The sequence below is a fragment of the Sorex araneus genome, chromosome 1 (assembly GCF_027595985.1).
Source record: "Sorex araneus isolate mSorAra2 chromosome 1, mSorAra2.pri, whole genome shotgun sequence".
NCBI classification, from domain to species: Eukaryota; Metazoa; Chordata; class Mammalia; order Eulipotyphla; family Soricidae; genus Sorex; species Sorex araneus.
Window position 1 is genome coordinate 194,530,977 of NC_073302.1, and position 18,759 is coordinate 194,549,735.

Sequence of the window (18,759 nt, forward strand, 5' to 3'; positions counted from 1 at the left end):
AAAGAACAACAGCCCTCTGGGCATTGGACTGCTCAGCTGGGCCCCAAACCCCAGTACCTCCCACGGCGACCTACGGGACAGGTTGCACCCTGGGTGACTTGATCCCTCAGAGGTAGGCAGGAGGGACTACTTATCAGAACTGGACACATGGCTCATGTCCAGGGGCGCTGACCCCTCCTGGTGTTTCCTCCCCCAGTCACAGTCTAGATGGGCCTCTCCTGCTGTATGCATTACACTACATACTTTGAATATACATACAATAGAGCTACTTCATTTCAATCAAGTAGCCTTTCCAGCACTAAAATGAGCAGTCAGTTGCCTTTTATTTAACATTTGTATTGCGATTTTAATACAAACCATAGTGGAAACATTTGAGAGCTCTAAGGCACTGAAAAATCAATAGAAAGGGTTGCATTATACAATATCCACTTTAAAATTTAACAGCTTAGTCCAGGGAACCACAGCTGCTTCCTTACAGCAGAAGTTGCAGAAACATGAACTCCTGCTTCTCACCCCCAGCACAGTCCCATGGCATGTTTGAGTCATATGTTTTTTTTAGCTATCGAGGCAGAAGCTACATACAGAACAACACCCTGGGGTTTGTTCTGATAATGCACATGGAGGCAAAAATAGCCCATTTTCCTTCTCCTCATCTCACAATGGCAAGGCTGGGTGTGAAATTGGGTTGCCGATGTGGGAAGGGACGCACCTCCAGCCCACGTGTGGGAGACTCGAGGACATGGCACTGATGTCTGGCTGCAATTTTTACCTTAGATACGTGAGGCTGTTGCCCAGCAGGTGCAACCAGTGCTGAATGTTTGGCGGGGTCAAGGCCCTCAAGGCAGGGGGTACACCCCTGCTGCCCTGCTCAGGTGGGGATCTGCTAGTCTCTGTCTCCTAGTGTCTACTGCTGTTTGGTGAAGCAGAGGAGACAAGGGCATCTTCATCAGGGGACCCAGAGCTGATGAAGCAGAGGTCACATGGTCTGAACACTAGAGAAGAAGGTTCTGGAATTCCACCTTTGTCCTGGGAAGAATGAGTGCTTTGGAGTTACAGAGGGCAGAGCACACAGAACATGGTGAGGTAGGAGCAGGGAAAGACCAGGGCAGAAATAATCTGGTGTAGATGGAGGTCAGGATAAGTGGAGGCTGGGACAGGTGGTGGCCAGGACATGTGGAGGCGGGGACAGTTGGAGACAAGGCAGGGGGAGGTCAAGACAGGTAGAGGCTGGGACAGGAGAGGCTGGAATGGGGTGGGGGTGCTGGGACAGGGAGAGTCCTGGGCAGGGGGAGACCAGGGCAGTGAAGGCTGGGACAGGTGAAGGCTGGGACAGGGGGAATCCAGGGCGGGGGGAGGTTGGGGAAGGGGAGGCTAGGGCAGATGGTCCAGGCAGGAGACTGAAGCACATGGCGGTCTGAGCAGAGAAGGCTGAAGGCCAGGACATGGAAAGGCTGGGACAGATGAAGGCTGGGGAAATAGAAACCCGGGCAGGGGGAAACAAGACAGGGAGAATTCAGGACAGGGAGCGTTCAGGTCAGGCTGAGATAGAAGTCAGGACAGAGGCAGGCTGGACTAAGGGAAGGCAAGGGCAGGGGGAGGCTGAGACAAAGAGAAGCCAGGACAGAGGGAGTCTGAAACAGGGGCAAGGGCAGGGGGAGGCTGGGGCAGCGGCAGGCCAAGGTATGGGAGACTGGGTAGCTGTTCTCTTGCTACTCTAATAAGGGAAGGGAACATTCAGGGTGGACCTTGCAGAAGGTAGACAGAGCAGAGATGGGGCTTAGGTAGGAACCTGGGCTCGAGAGAGTTGATCTCTCCCCAGGAGACCACAGCCTGTGTCCCCTCCGTGGGCTGCCATGGTGACCTAGAAGAGCTGCTCCTGCCCAGCTCCAGGTCTGAGCAAGTGAAAGTTGAACCAAGGGAGCAGCACTGATCATACCCCTCCCCGCTGCAGAAGCCAGGCCCACCCTGCTGAGGCTCCCAAGGACCTGCAATTCCCCTTGCCCACCCAGGATGCCTCAGCTGGGAGGGCATCCCCACCACCTCAAGCTCAGGCCGGGTGAGGCCTGCCCCTTCATGCTCCCTGTCTCCCTCCCCACACTGCTTCCTCTGCCCCAGGCCTGATCACTCCTGAGAAAAGCTGGCCATGTGTGGACAGGGTGTCCCCCATCCTTCTCCCGTGGCCCTGCTACTCCCACTGTCTCCTCTCCAGCTCCAGATTTATAGGGCACAGGAGGCCATGCCCACCCAGAGCCCCCAGAAAACACCACAGAACCTTCAGGAAGGAGTTCAGTGTGCCCTGAGCCCAGCTTCTGCTGTGCTGGCCAGGTGTCTGCCTAGTGTGTCACATGCAGTGGTGGCCTGTAGACATTCTTGGGGGTCCCAGAGTGAGTCTTCTCTGAGTACCTCAGGTGGTCGCTGTTAGCTCCACCCTCCTCTCCCACTAGACTGGTCCATGTCATGGCCCTCTTGGAGAGAGAAAGTTCTGGGGAGCAGCCCTCGGAGCTGCACATGGAGGATGGCGCCTCGGCACACCCACGTGGCTGTAGGTCCTGGGGCCTCTGAGCCTCTTGCTGGCAGTGGCAGGAACCCCTTATGGCAGAAACATGCACCCCGAGACTCTGGGAGGCCGCAGTGTTGCCAAGGCACTCTTGGGGACCCCCCCAGTGCACCCACTCTGGCTGTGAGCAGCCCAGCCCTGCGGGTCCAGGGGCTCCAACTTGACTACAGGGGCAGCCCCCGGAGCTCTGCAGATGTAGTCAGGACCAGGGGGATGAGAGCCTTGGGCACAGGGCTGAGGGATGCAATGTAGGTGCTCCAGGCAGGGGCAATGGACGGGGACAGCTGGGCCCGGGGGGCTGCCCAGAGCATGCCGGCAGCCAGGTTCTACTTTCAAGGGTACCCCAGCTGGGAAGGTGACCAGCGGCCCCCCAGCTACATGGCTGCTTCCCAGCCAACCCTGGCTTGGGGGCCCTGAGGAGCCACTGGCTGTGCCCTCAGCAGCTGTATCCCTCTCCTGCTTGACAGGCAGGGAGAGGGCCAGGTTGCAGGGGGGTTGGGGGGGTCCTGGCATGGCCCTCAACTTGGTGTCCCTTGAGGAGTAGCCCCCTGCTGGGAGCCGCTGCTGCCCTGGGGTCGGGAACCCGTTCTCCACACCCACTGGGGAGAAGGTGCAGCCAGGCTGTGGCTGGCCCTGGCCCAGGCCCCCATCCCGCTCAGCTCTGCTCGAACGTCCCACAGAGGCACCTGAGGGCTGATCCAGGGGGTGTAAGCTGGGTGGGCTCCTGAAAGTGGGGGTGCTTTGGGCGTGGGCAGTGCCTGGGACCCCAGCATAGGGCAGGCAGGGGCCACGGGATACCCCTTGTGTGGAGAAGGGGGCGGCTCTTTCTGGCTCCAGCTTCAGTCTCCCTGGAGTCCAGTCTAGGAGTCTGCCTGGTCCCAGCACTTGGCAGCAGCTGTCGTCCCCAGGGGCTTCCCTGCGCATCCGCGCCCTCGAACTGGCAGGCCCTGTCCTGCAGGCAAGAGGCTTGTCAGGATGGCTGTGCATCCCAGCATAGGGGCTGTGACGTGTCACTACAGCTCCCAGTCTGGGACCACCGTGAAGCCAGCCACACACTGCCCTGCCCACCCCCAGGAGAGGGACCACAGTTCTGGCAGCTCTTTCTGTGCCAGTCTTGCCTTAGGCTGTGTGATTGGGCAGGAACACGGTGTTTGGGAGTTCCCCAAGGTGGGGCCCTGCAGCCACCTCCAGGCCTGCATGTCCTCCAACCCGGAGCAAAATCCTGAACCCATGAGCCTCTAACCCAGAAGTGAGCAACCTTAAGCTGCCACAGTTAAGGCACCACTTACCCCACAACCCCCTCTGGGTCAGTGACAAGGCTAGGGCCTCCCCTGAGGCACAGGCAGGGGGTCCTGGCTGGAACCCGGGCCCAGCGTCCAATGTCCATCTGTAGCCCGAACACAGACATGCCATTGTCTCCATCGCTTCTTCCTGCAGGGATGCGGAGATGGACAGCTTGTCCTGGGAGTAGCTCCAAGCCCATGGTTGCATTGTACCCCACCAGCCTGCCTGCTGGGCACCCCAGACCATGCCCCCAAAACCCAGATACTCCTGTCCATGCCCACCAGGGAGCTGCTAGAACAAGTATCCCCATTTATGAGACCAGAGAAGCCATTGGTACCTGCCAGGGCACCAGGTTCTCTGCGCACCGTGGACTCACAGAGGCTTGTAGAGGCTCTTGTCCTGCAGAGAGAACCAGAATCATGTCACATCACATCACAGGCATCAGATCATGCTGATGCAGAGCATGTTTGCAAGGGGTGTGTGTGGGGGAGCTGGAGTCACACTTGGGTGCACTCAGGGACCATGTGTGGTACTGAGGATCAAACCAGGGTTTGCCATGCTCAAGGCAAGGTCCTTGTCTCTGTCCTATCTCACAGATGTAGGATGAACAAACCCGAGAGGCAGGACTGGACCCTAAGCAGGGTGGGGAGACACCACGTCCCACACCATACTGTGTAGAGGTTGGACTTTTCTTGGGTTTAGGGAGTCCCTTGCAGGCCGTGAAGGGCTGTGTGTGCTGGAGAGCACAGACACATCTGCAGAGACGGGAATGAAATACTGCTACTCCCTCTAGTACTGCTGCTCTGGAAACACTGGCAAGGGAGGCAGCCAGCATTGGGCAGCGCATACGCACTCACCTCACTTACCAGACATGACATGTGCTTACCTCACACAACACATGTGACACACACTCACATACCATGTGTGACACACTCACCTCACATGTGGCACATGCTCACCATGTGTGACACCTCACATACCACATGTGACATGCTCACCTCATACAACAAACATGATACCTCACAAGCAAGACACATTATCACTTAACACATCACACAACACACGCTCACACACGTGACACATGCTCACACACCACATGCGATACACCACATGTGTGACACATACCTCACAACATGTGTGTGTACCTGTGTGCATGAGTACAACAAACACATGAATTCTCTTTCCTGCATGCACATAGCCTGCACCCTGAACAAGACATTGACACACATGTGCACACTCAAGCATGAATATGCACACACACCGGTGTGTATGCACCTGCACGCAACACAGGCACATCACACATATGTCCATTCACACATATCACCCATTCCTAGGGAAGAGATTATGTGCTTGCATTGTACATAAATGACCCGGTGTGACCCCATACTGCATGGCCCCCACATCTCAGAGCTTACCTTAAGCCCTTAAAAAGACAATCACTCTTAGTAGATGCTCTTTTCATCATTTTCCAAAATAAATAAAATGAGACTGAAAAATGCTGAATGGAAAACTTGAGGCTCCTGGTGCTAAAGTGGAGCCTAAGCCCACCAACAGGCCCAGCTGAGCTCCCATTATGCTTTATTCTCCTCTCCAATATGGCCACACCAGGCCAGGGAGCTCAGAGAAAGAGATGGTTTCAGAGAGAGCAGCAGGGAGAGATAGCAGTGGTGGCTTCTGGGCAGCTCTGCCCAGTCCTTGACTTCTCTCTCAGACAAGAGACTATGATGCAGTTTTGAGAAGTGTCCAAACTGACCTCACATCATAGCTCTGAATATTCCCTAGCTAGTGTACACTAGTCCCCCAACCTGCAAAGTGCCAGCACTTCCACATGTGAGCAGTAGGGGGCAGAGCTGCACCAGAGAAGCCCTGTAAGGCACGCAATTCTGACAGCGCAGATGACAGTATTGGCGTGCAGGCCCATGCTCTGTGCTTGGGTCCGGGGCAGAGACTGTGTGCTTGCCTTGCACAAGCCAACCAGTGTGACCCCTCACCAAATGGCCCCATTAAGGGTCTGGGAGTGTTCCTAACATTCCAACACTCACCTTGACTGGGCCACTGCCCCTGTAGTGCCTCCCTCCATGCATGTGGAGCTGCTGCACTGGCTCTCTGGGGCCAGGGCAGCCCTGGCTGTGATGATCAGTGGAAAAAGTGTGTGTGTGTGGGGGGGTGTCTGGGTCAGGTTGGAGAGCATCAGTCGGGGGTCCCCATTAGTGGTCCTGAATGAATCTCAGAGCCAGAGTGTCGTGCTGTCCTTTTTTTTTTTTTTGCCATAGCCTTCACCTGGACATCAGCAGGTGCGGCTGTACACCACTCACAGAACTGGGGATTGTGAGCAGGTATAGGTGACATCTCACTGCCACTCATGAGACCATGAGGCCCTGGTTAATATAGCAATGGCAGAGAGAGAGCACAGGTAGACCCAGGTAAGGAGAGCCCAGGTGAGCACAGGTAAGGTAGACCTGGTGAGGACAAGTAAGGTGGGCTCAGGCGAGCACAGATAAGGAGGGTCCAGGTGAGCACTTGTAAGGATGGTCCAGATGAGCACACATAAGGAAGGTCCAGGAGGGCACAGGTAAGGAGGGCCCAGGTGAACACAGGTAAGGAGGGTCCAGGTGAGCACACGTAAGGAGGGCCCAGATGAACACAGGTAAAGATGGCCCAGATAGGTACATGTAAGGAGGGCCCAGATGAGCACAGGTAAGGTGGGCCTAGGTAAGCACAAGTATGGACTCAGGTGAGCACAGGAAAGGAAGGCCCAGGTAGGTACAAGCAAGGAGGGCCCAGGTGGGGACAGGTAAGGAGGGTCCAAGTGAGCAGTTTAAGGAGAGTCCAAGTGTGCACAGGGGCTCAGGGAGGAGGGACATGTGGAAGCAATTGCTGTGGACCAGGGTCTAACACTCACATGTAGACAAGACCCCCCTGGCTGTACCCACTGGGATCCCATCCCACTGCAGAGGTTTGGGGAAATTTTTGGTAGATGAGGGGGACTGTGAGGGTAGCAGGGTCCAACTTTGCGTACAGCATGGAGCCCAGAGTTTCCAGAAGAATCTGGAGAGTGTTCAGGCACAGTGTGGGAGTGGGGAGTGAGGTGGGGGTGAGGGGTTTGCCCTGTTGGGCTGGTAGAGGCACCCTGGCTGACTTCAGGGAGACCAGGCTGCTCTGGTGTCAGCCAGCCCAGGGGCTGGGCTCTGCTCTGAGGACAGAGGGGATCACTAGTCATGGCCAGCTCTTCTGGCCTGGTGGGAACCGGGGGCAGAACCAAATGGGGCTGTGCTTACCTCGTGTCCAGCGCAGCTGTGGGGTCTGCCCGGGGTTTTGCCCGCAGGAAGGCTCCCCTTGTCTTCATCTCAGCCCCAGGAGGCAGAAGAAGGGGTGCTACAAGGCAGAACAGTGACAGCTGCGGGGGCAGAGCTGTCCCTGATGGGGCCTTTCGCTTCTGTCCAAACAGGAATCTCAGCTTCCCTTGAAACTGCATCGTCTGGTGTTGAAAGACAGAAGCAGGTGTGTTCATGTGCACTTGCCACCCATCTAAGACCCTGGGGTCCTTGGGGACAAACACAGACAAGGGCTTCTTCTGAGAGCTGAGATATGAGCCCATGCCCACCACCTTCCCGAGACACAGAGCTTCACTTCCCTGGTTTGCCGGGGGTGTTCCTGATCTGTGTACGTGCCTGATTCCACTGAACAGTGGGAGAAAACCCTCCGTGAGGGCTTCCTAGGACCCTACTCTCATGAGTGGCTGTTCTCTCTCATGTTGACAAAAAAACTCTTTTTTCTATAGAACCCATCGTGGGGTTTCACAGCTTCTGAGGTCCAGGGAGGTGGCTCAGGTGGTAGATTTCTTTTCTGGCAGACCCTCAGCATTGCCAAAAGTGACCCTCATGGCCCCTGAACACCACTGGCAGTGGCCCCTATAAAAATTTTAAATGATAACAAATGATCTAATGATGACTTTTCAGCAGGTCTGATTGTTGGGAGAGATTCCAAATAATAATAGTGGGTTTTCTGTCGAAAATTCAATGTAATCAAAGCAAAGAGAGAGTCAAGTGAAAATCATCTGCCACACAGGCAAGGTAGGGGGTGGGTATATTGGGGTTCTTGGTGGTGGAACATGTGCACTGGTGAAGGGATGGGTATTTGATCATTGCATGACTGAGACGTAATCCTGAAAACCTTGTAAGTGTTCTCACAGTGATTCAATAAAAATTTTTTTTAAATGATAGCTTTAAGTGGGGAAAGTTGTTCTGCAGTTGGAATAACTACCCAGCACCTTTGAGGGTTTCCTTGCCTTAATGGAAGGATGACACAGTTGACCCTACTCTGTCCCTGTACTTTCAAACCTACCTCAATCCACCATCTACTATCTATCATAGCACCATGTATCCATCCATCCATCATGCATCATCCAACCATTCATTATCATCCATCCATCCATCCATCTATTTGTAACCCATCATTCATCCATCCATCATCAGTCATCCTCTATTTATTATCCATCTATCCATCACCAACAACCTATCTATTCATCTATCCATCATCCACCATGTACCCATTCATTATCAATCATCTATCATTCATCTATCCATTACCTACCATCCACCATTCACCATCTATCCACTTATTCTCAATCCAACATCCATCCATCATCCATTGCTTTTCCCACCACCTATTCATCTGCAACACCATCCATCATTCAGATGTCCTTGTTCTCTGTCCACCTTCACCTTCAGACACATCCTAAGCCCCTACTGAACACCATAAACCATAAACCAGCTTCATGCTTTAGGTTCTAGCAAACAGCAACACTGGGGTTTTGTTCCTCCCAGGACCCATAATGTGAAAAGGAGAGGACATTCCTTATATCTAAAGGTGGAGGTTAAAAAGACCTCCAGGACCACAGTGGAGGAGGGTCTGGGGAGGAGCTGCTTGCCCTCAGTGGGGCAAAAGCTGAAGCCAGAGGCCTGCCCAGCAGGTCCTGGGGCCTGGGGAACAGGGCGCCAAGGATATGCGCCAAGGATATGGCACTGGGCATTCTTGAGAGAGCAGGGACTCAGGGGAGACTTGAAGACCAGGCCAGAAGGAAGGGTGCAGGCTGCAGTCTCTGGGCCTGTGGGCAGCAGTAGTAGGACTGGACTCTGCTATGTCTGAGAAGGCCTAATTCCTCTTCCCTCAGCTCTGTCAGTGAGGAATGCATCAAACAGCAGAGGAAACACTACTCATGCATTGGCGAGAGAAGAGGTTGGAACCAGAGGTAAGCAGATTGCTGTCAGCCCTCAGTGACTTTTCCTCACAGCAACATACTTAAGGGTTCTGGGACTCACCTTCAGGGCCCTTCATGGGAACCCGCGTTTCCAGCCGAACAAGAGGCTCATGTGCATTCATAGCTGGACAAGGACCTCACCTTTCCTGTGATGCACACAACAGTCTGCAGAAGTCTCACAGTCACTCTTGGACACTGACCCTCACCCTGCACAGTTGCAAATACCCAGGCAGCATCACCTCCAGCTCCAACCTCCCTGCTGTGTCCTGCTGCCCAGTGCAGATGCAGCCCGGCAGTGCCGGCCACTCACCAGAAACCCAGAGGTGCTATCCAGCAGGCAGCGCATGCGGCAGACGAAGCAGCGGGTCAGGAAGGCTGAATACTCAGAGGGCGAGCCTGGAGCCCCTTCCTGGGCCCTGAGTAGCCTGCCCAGCACCGCAGCATCCTCTTTTGCCATCCAGGGGCGGAGACCAGGGAGAAACGATAAATACAGGTGAGCTCACATCATGCCTGTAATGGTAAGTGAGTGACAGGGAGCATACACAGAGAATACAATACACACCTTACAGACAGAATACACATACCTCACAGACAGGATACACATGCTTCACACACACAGAATACACATACCTCACACAAGAGAATACATATTCTTCACACATACAGAATATATATACCTTATACATACAAACTACACACACCTCAAAGATACAATACACATGCCTCACACATACAGAATACATACACCTTATACATACAAAATACACACAGAGAATATACTCACCTCACACATACAAAATACACACATCTCAAAGATACAATACACATGCCTCACACATAGAATACACATAACTCACACAGACAGAATATACATACCTCAAAAACAAACTATACATGCCTCACACACAGAATACATACACTTCACAGAGAGAATACACACAGAATGCACATGCTTCACACATCCAGAATATACAGGTCTCAGAGTACACACTCCACATTGAACATTAGAATATACAAGCTTCACATACACAGAATACATATGCCTCACCATACAGAATACACAAACCTCACACACAGACTATACACGCCTCACACATATAGAATATACATGCCTCACACACAGAATATGGACACCAAAGGCATATAGAGCACATGCGCCTTACACAGAATACATATGTCTCACACATGAAATACACATACCTCAGACATATGAAACACACATGCCTTACACACAGAATACACTACCTCAGACTTCCACAGATATCCACGTGCCTCTCTTAAAGAATGCACATGCCTCATATATACAGAATACACACACTTCACACACAAAATATACATGACCCACACACAGAATACACACACCTCACACACAGAATATACACACCTTAAACATGTGGAATACACAGAACACACATGCCTCATGCACAGAATACTGAGACATATGGGACAGACATCTTTGCACACAGAATACACATGCCTCTTACACACAGAAAACACATGCCTTAGACATATGGAAAGCATGCGCATCACAGAATGCACACACATGCCTTATATGCAGAAAATGCACATTATTCATGCATATGGAACATATGAAACACACACTCCTCACAGACCACCAATTACCCCCCAGAGCACACATGCCCCTCCATAGTAAACATATGCTATTCCCCACAGACCAACTGCCAACTGCCCCCAGAACACACATGCCTCCTCCACATGCAAAAACATAAAACACAGCCTTCACACACATGACATGCATACAGAACATATGTACCACCCCATATGAAATACACATGGTACTCATACATACACCATTCAACAAAGAACTGTATGATGCCCCTCACAGAATGTGTATCCCTCCCTGTGCAGCCCTCATGTCCCTGCAGAGTGCCTCTCTGAAGGGACCAGCTGGGGGCTCCCCTTTGGCCTTCAGGAAGGTGGTTCAGAAGGAATGTGAGTGGATCCCAACCCAGTTCAGCTTGTACACATGACAGATACCTGCAAGGGCATTTGAGGACTCTTTCTGTGCTATTTTAGATACATGGAATGAGAACAAAGAAATTCCTGGAAGTCAGGGACCAAGAAGGGACCCTTCAAGTTGCAGCTTCCTGGCAATGGGCACCCCAATGGCTGAGCAGGATCCAGACAGGGCCACAGTCACCGGCTCTAGCCAGTGGGGCCCAGAGAGGGTAGGAAGGCTCTCTCTACAGCACCGCTGAATCAGGGCTGCTTTCTCCAGAGGCAGCTGCAACCTGTGCACCCACCTGACTCTGAGGGCAAGGCCTGCCCACAGCCTAGCTGTGGGGGTGCCATGGCCCAGTGCAGCTGCCGGCAGAAGTCCCGGCGGTCGTCCACGTGGATGTAATCATAGATGTTCTGGTGCATCACATCTGTCTGAAACACGCAGGAGATCCCCAAACATATCATCAGAGTTAAGTCAGACAGGGAAGGCAGGTGCCAGGGACACCACCTGCCATGAGCACAGAACTAGGCATCTGATGTATCGACCCACACCGAGCCTCAGGCTATGCTCCTGGAGCAGAGTGGAGACTCTCAGTCCAGGAGATGCATTCACACAGCAGAACTATGGCTAGGCTGTGCGTTTATGGCACCACTGCTGGGCCTGGTGTGTGCACCTCACAAAGCCTCTTGGTCAAGTGTCCCTGGAAGAGTACCCCCAGGGAAGCAGGAGCTGGTCAGTGGCCCCCAGAGATGACCTCATCCTTCCTGTACCTCCAGACCTGCTACCTCCCTCTTCCATGAGACCACCGCACCCTCTAGCACACAGTGCTCTCTAGACCTTGGTCCTCTGGCCCACCGGACTCTCTAACAAGGGCTGATCCTTGCAGGCAGGGAACCACCAGGGAGCTGGGGTCAGTAGGACATGGGGCAGGCCGCCCTAAGGGACACACAGCTTGAGGGTTCTCTGAATATCACTCACCATCCAGATCGAGAGCCAGAATCCCAGAGCAGAGAAGCACCCGTCACTCTCCCCTAGGAGCAGCTCCACACAGACCTATCCTCATGACAGAGGGTGCCACAGATCCCTGTTATGCCCAGCATCTGCAGGTGACAGCTTCTCACTCTCACATTGTATGCATATCATACAATGGACAGTCCCTCATGCTCCTGAAAAACACCCCCAGCAGGGGTCCACAGCATGGACTAGAGCTGCATGCACATCCTGTGCCCAGTGCAAGTGCGTGCATGTCCTCTCTTGCCCAATGGTGTCTTTCCCACACATGTCCACTAAGCTGCCTGACATGCACTACTGCAGATAGTTCCACTCCCTTTTGAACTCAACTTTGAGAGATTGTTCAGTCTTCCCTCCCGGAGTGGGCTCTGTCCTAGGTCCTTTGGATACTGACTGTGAACTTCCACAAATACCAGTCATCCACCTGCTATTTACTGTACATGGTGGGGATAGTGGAGATCCCTTGTCTCCAATGAGGATCCAATTTTTCAGTAAGACCACCAGATCCTCTGCACACACAGTCCCTCTTCGCTGTGAACCCTATTTGCTTGCACCAGTGTCTGCTTGGCACGACACTTATGTCTCAGGGGCCTTTGTGTGATATCTCTGTAATATCCACTGTCTCAACTACTAGATTTATAGCAAGTCCTGATCTTGAATCATAAGTTCCCTATAACCCTCACCCTGCTCCTTTTCCCTCCCAGGACAGTTGCAGTCATCCTGTCCATTCTAAGAGAGCTAAACCAGATTCCCTGTGAATTTTCACTGGCAAGACGCAGAGCTTCTTATCCTATGGGAGGAGAAGCCACAGGACATTTACTCCACACACATAGTGACTGAAGGATTGTCTGTGGGCTGTCATGTGGCACAACCAGTACCACTCAGAGTCACTGGGCACAACCAAGAGTGTGATCCATTTTAGCAGGTATGTGGATACTCACTAGTGGAAGAAACAAACTTTAGAAACATCATAATTGGGCTAGTGTGTCTGATAGTCCTTAGACTCAGTCTCCGGGAGTTTGATTACTACAAAGTGACGTCAGGACAAACTACTGGGGGAGATGCAAAGAAAGGAGAAAAAAATGAAGTAATAAATGATCATAAAACAATTTTAGTTCAAATGAGAACTCATTATCTTAGTTAGACATGAAGCAAAGTGAAAATTGTGAGGAACTCTCAAAGGAAATATGGTCACAGAGCAGAATAACTACAGTGAGGACTCTGATGGGGAATATCAGGGAGCAGAACAAAAGTAACGTGGACTCTTAACACTGTGGAGAAGAAAGTAAAAGCAGAGAGGACTCTAATAGGAAACGTCATCATGGAAAAGGACTAAGGGAGGACTCAGGAAGTGTTATCAGGGAGCAGAATAACAGTAGCAAGGAATCAAAGAAGACATATCATCAAGGGGAGAGTATCAGCTATGAGGAAAATTCTTCATGGAGCAGATAACACCAGATAGGACTCTGATGATAAATATTAGGGAGCATAGAAAAAGAAGAGAGGACTCTGATAGGAAACATCATCCCTAAGTAGAGTAACAGCAGTGAGGATTCTGTCAGGAAATAAAGAGGACTGGGATAGCACTGTGGACTCTGAGAGGAAAAATAATAAGGGTACAGAGTAAGGCAATAAGAATTCTGACAGAAAAGCTGCCAAGAAGCAGAGTAACAGCAATTCTGAGCTCCTTAAGAAGAGGACTGAGGATAAACATCAAGAAGCAGAGTGAATGCAGTGTGTATTTTTATAGAAAATTTTATCATAGAGCAGAGTAAAAACAGTGGACTGATAGGGAATGTTCCAGAACATAGAAAGAGCAATGTGCACTGAAATGTCATCAGGAAGTATAATAAAAACAGTGAGAATGTTGACAGAAAACACATTCAAGGAGCATAGTAGTGATAGTGAAGACTCTGATAGGAAATGCCTTCAGGAGCAGAGAAACAGCAACAAGAGGACTCTGACAAGACAGCTGTTAAAAAATAGAGTGATTGTGAGGATTCTGACAGAAAACATAGTCAGGGGGCAGAAAAAAGCTGTGAGGAATGTTACAGGAAATATCATGGAAGAGAGTAATAGCAGTGAAGACACTGACAGGAGCCATTGGGAATCACAATAACAGCTGAGAGGATAATCACGAGAATCTTCATTATCTAGAAGAGTAGCAACCATGAAAACTTTGAAGGAAACATTAAGGAACAGAGCAATAGCAGTGAGAAATCTGACAGAATCCTAGTAGGAAGCATCATCAAGGATCAGAGTAAAGATAATGAGGTCTCTAACAGGAAAGTTGTAAAGGAGCAGAGTAATATCAGTGGGAACTGTGATGATAAATATTATCAGGAAGTATAGGGAAAAAAGCAGAAAGTCTAACAGCAAACATCATCAAGGAATAAGGTAACAGCAATGAGGACACTGATAGAAAATATCACCGGGGAGCAAAATATAGGCAATGTCAGGGATCAGATGAAGTTAGGTAATGACAAGAATGTCATCAGGGAACAGAGTAAGCATGGAGAAATATGATAACAAAAGCTGTCACTGGGGATGGAGAGATAGAACAGCACATAAGGAACTTGTCTTGCATACAACCAACCCCGGTTCGATCCCTGGCATCCCATGTAGGTCCCCAAGCACTTTGAGGAGTAATTCCTGAGTACAGAGTGAGGGGTAACCCTTGAGCATTGCCAGATGTGTGGTTCAAAAAACAAACAAAACAAAACAAAACAAAAACTATCACATAGCAGAGTAGCAGCAACGAGGGTTATGATGATAAATGTCATCATGAGGCAGTGAGTAAGCAATAAGGATTCTAACAGTCAGTGTTGTGATGGAGCAGTGTCATAGCTGAGGAATCTGAGGGGAAATGTCATCAGTGAGCAGAGTAAAAGCTATGATTTTTCTGACAGGGAAGTAGTCAAGAAGTGGAGTAACATCAATGAAAACTCTAATGAAAACCATCATCAGGAAGCAGAGTGAAATAAATGAGGATTCTGACAGAAAATGTCATCAAAGAGCAGAGTAGTAACAGTGAGGCTCTGACAGGAAGCTTCATCACAAAGCAGGGTAAAGTCAGTGTGGACACACATGGAAATGTCATCAGGGAGCAGAGTAACAACTGTAAAAACTCTGACAGAAAACTTCACCCTGGAGTAGAGCAACTTCTGTGAGGACTCAGAATATTCACAGGGAGCAAGAAAAAAATAGACTCTAACACATAATGTCATCAGAGACAACATAACAGCAGTTGGTAACTTCATAAGAAACATCACCTGGAAGCAGAGCAACAGAACTGATGATTGTCAGGAAACATTGTTAAGCAACAAAATAGCAGTAGTGAGAACTGTGGATATATCATCATGGAGCAGAGTAACAATCAATGATCACTCTGCTAGGAAATGTAGTCTGGGCAGCAGTGATCACTTTGACAAAATGTTTCTTCAGGAAAGTGAGTATGCTTATAGGAAACTATCACAGAACAAAGTAAAACAGTGAGGACACTGATGGAAATGTCATTGTGGAGCAGAGTAACAACTGTAACTACTCTGATGGAAAATCTTGCCATGGAGCAGAGCAACTCCAGTGAGGATTCAGTATTCTTCTCCTCAGGAAGAAGAATAAGAGCATGGAGGACTCTGACAGGTAATGCCACCAACAAGCAGGAGCATGGTAGTGAGATTCTGAAGAAAAACGTGTAATGGGAGCCAGATAGTATAGCAGTTACTATATTGCCCATGGTCCATCTGGGTTCAAACATTGTTTGAAACAATGTTTCAAATCTCATATGGTCCCATGAGCACTGCCAGGAGTTATCCCTGAGTGAAATCCAGAAGTAAGCCCTGGGCATGCCAGATGTGGCACCCTCCCTCCCCCAGAGTCATTAAGCTCTGAGGACACTGACAGATTTGTGGTTACAGAGCAAAGTAACAACATTGTGGACTTGAAAAAATTTGAAGCATAACAAAAGCAATGAGTGTCCTGACAGCAAATATCTTTAGGGAGCAAAGTACCAGCAGTAATGATTGACCGGAAGTAATGTCAGGAAAAAAAAGCAAAAGTGGGAATCTTGACAGAAACTTCTTCAGTGAACAGAATAACAGCAGTCAAGACTCTGATGGGAAATACTATCAAGCAGTAGAATTATCAGTAGTGAGTGCTCTGTCAGCAAACATTGTCAAATAACAGAATGACATCAAGGAAAACTCTGACAGGATACTCATCATGAAGCAGAGTAACAGCAGTGATGACTCTGACAGGAAATGTGGTTAGGAAGCAGACTAACATAAGTGAGGAGATTTCCAGAGAAACTTCAGGCAGTAGAGAGAAGTGAGGGCTATAACAAAAAGGTCATTGAGAAGCAAGGTGAAATAAGTACTGATTCTGACAGAAAATATCATCACAAAGGGTAATAAACTATAGTGAGGACTCTGACAGGAAACGTCATCAGGTAACACTCGTCCCATTGTTCATCGATTTGCTCGAACGGGCACCAGTAACATCTCCATTGTGAGGCTTCTTGTTACTGTTTTTGGCATATCGAATACGCCATGGGTAGATTGCTAGGCTCTTCCGTGCTGGCGGGATACTCTCAGTAGCTTGCTGGGCTCTCTGAGAGGGACGGAGATAGCAGAGAGAACTCTGATAAGCAGAGGAACAATTGTGAGGACTGGGACAGGAAATGTCAGTGAAAAGAGTAGTAGCAGTGAGCTGTCTAACAGGAATCATGTCATGAAACAAGAGTATAAGCAGTAAGGACCCTGTCAGGAAATGTCCAGGAGCAGAGTAACCACAGTGAAGTTGTGACAGGAAATGTGATCAGGAACAGAGTAATAGCTGAGGAGTATGTCAGGAAAGCTGTCAAGGAGCATTGTTACAGCAGTAAAGACTCAAAACAAAAAACCACCAAAAAACCCAACCCAACATCATCATGGAGCAGAGTAACATCAGTCAGGATTCTGACAGGAAACATCTTCAGGGAGTAGAATAACAGCAATGAAGATTCTAACACGTGCTTCACAGAGTGGAGCAGAGCATTGCGGATCTAATATAGATACTTCTGCAGTGGTCACTGTATCTTAACACTGAGTGTACTTGTACTCCCATCTTCCTTCTAACTATAACATCTATCTTGTCTGATCCTCACATCTTTCTCCTCTGGAGACAGCTGAGAAAATGGACAACTAACAGTACTGTCAGTGCACAAAACTGCATCAAAGACAAGTCACCTGTCATTGTGCCAGACTGAGGAGTCCAACCATTGTGCTCAGGAGGGTTGGAAATGCTTTATTCCCAGATTTCTGTCAGATACTTTGCACAAGATGCTCACAATAGCTCAAGGCTTTTAAAAAATATTTTCACGAAATTCCTTTCATAAACTAGAGGCACTGCCTGATTTAATGGCATTTGGAAACAATTTCCTTATAATAAAAGGCAAACTTTTTAAATTTCTAAAGCTTAAGGGGAAATAATCAAGCTCCAAGAAAGCAAGCCAGCTGATTAGCTAGTTGAGAACCAGACATAGGCAGCAGCTGGGAGGGGCAAAGCCACTTGCATAGCCAGGAGCCAATCTTGTGCTGAGTGTTATAGTCTGGTGAAAGGCAAGAGATTCTGGGAACCTGGAGACAAGACAACTTGAAGGGCTTGAGCGCAAAGAGAGCAGGCTTAATCTCGTTGGTTTGGCTCTCTGGGCAAAATCCTTCACATGAGTCCTTCATGAAGCTGGCTGACTCCTTGTCCTTGTATCCTGAGACTATTTGGAGAGAGATTCTGTATGGGAAGGTCTCAGGGCTCCAGAGTTGAGTAATATCAGGATAAGGAACTATCTCTCTCATCCAGGTCTCCCTGAGATCAGCTCTCCCATCCAGAACTGGGGATGAGCTCGTGTCAGATGATGAGAACCACAGGAGGCACCTGGTGGGGGAGGCCATCATGAAGGACACTAGGCCTCTTGATTTTCCCCAGCCCTCTGCACATCCAGGACCATGTTGTTAGTGGGTGGTTTCCTGTTAGCCACCTCTAGCCTGGGCATGGGGCTGCCCCTTGCCACTGATAGGATCTCACGGATGCATGCCTGCTGGGGTTCCCACCCTCTAGCCTGTGGGCCATTGCTCACAGTCTAGCATATCTTAGAGCCTTTCACCACTAGTCTGTATCACAGTGAAGACCTTACACTCAGTTCATGTCAAGTATTTGTTAAAAAATGCTCATGTCAAGCATGTTTCAGAGTCCTGCTGACACTGGCATCTGCTTCATCTGCTTTGCAAATGCTTTCTGTTCTGCCTCACACGGCCTTCACACTCTGGAGAGGCAGCTCCCTGCAGTTTCCTGAGGTTCATGACTGATTTCTATGAATTTCTCCTCAGACAAGACTCTGAGGGCCTTGTAGAAGTGGGACTGCTAGTTCTCAGCTCTCTGAGGAGGGCCCTTCCTTCCTCCCTACCCTGGCCCCCATGAAGAAGCTCTCTACACTTCCTCCCTCAGGCCTTTATCCAATGGGTTCTCAGCCTCCTCTTTCCCATGTCTGGGCTCAACCATGGTTATCCAGGATATTTCCACAACCCTGGGTACACAGGGTTTAAGACATGAATGGGTCTGTAGATCTGGTGGTGTAGGTTCCCTGGGCTCTTCCCGGTGTCAAGGACCACATACACACATGCTCAAGGAACAAGATCCAGTCTTCACAGG

At 50.0% G+C, this 18,759-nt stretch overlaps 1 protein-coding gene across 1 annotated transcript in view; it reads right to left on the reverse strand.

Annotated features, from left to right (window-relative positions):
- Positions 1 to 18,759, reverse strand: part of AHRR (aryl hydrocarbon receptor repressor) — a 50,236-nt gene that overhangs the window by 1,177 nt on the left and 30,300 nt on the right. The window contains exons 5-10 of the mRNA XM_055126822.1: positions 11,366 to 11,495; positions 9,412 to 9,548; positions 7,120 to 7,319; positions 4,179 to 4,240; positions 3,847 to 3,988; positions 3,316 to 3,509 (exon numbers count right to left, since the gene is read on the reverse strand). Coding sequence (XP_054982797.1) covers positions 3,316 to 3,509; positions 3,847 to 3,988; positions 4,179 to 4,240; positions 7,120 to 7,319; positions 9,412 to 9,548; positions 11,366 to 11,495 — 865 coding nt within the window. The remainder of the gene's footprint in view (positions 1 to 3,315; positions 3,510 to 3,846; positions 3,989 to 4,178; positions 4,241 to 7,119; positions 7,320 to 9,411; positions 9,549 to 11,365; positions 11,496 to 18,759) is intronic.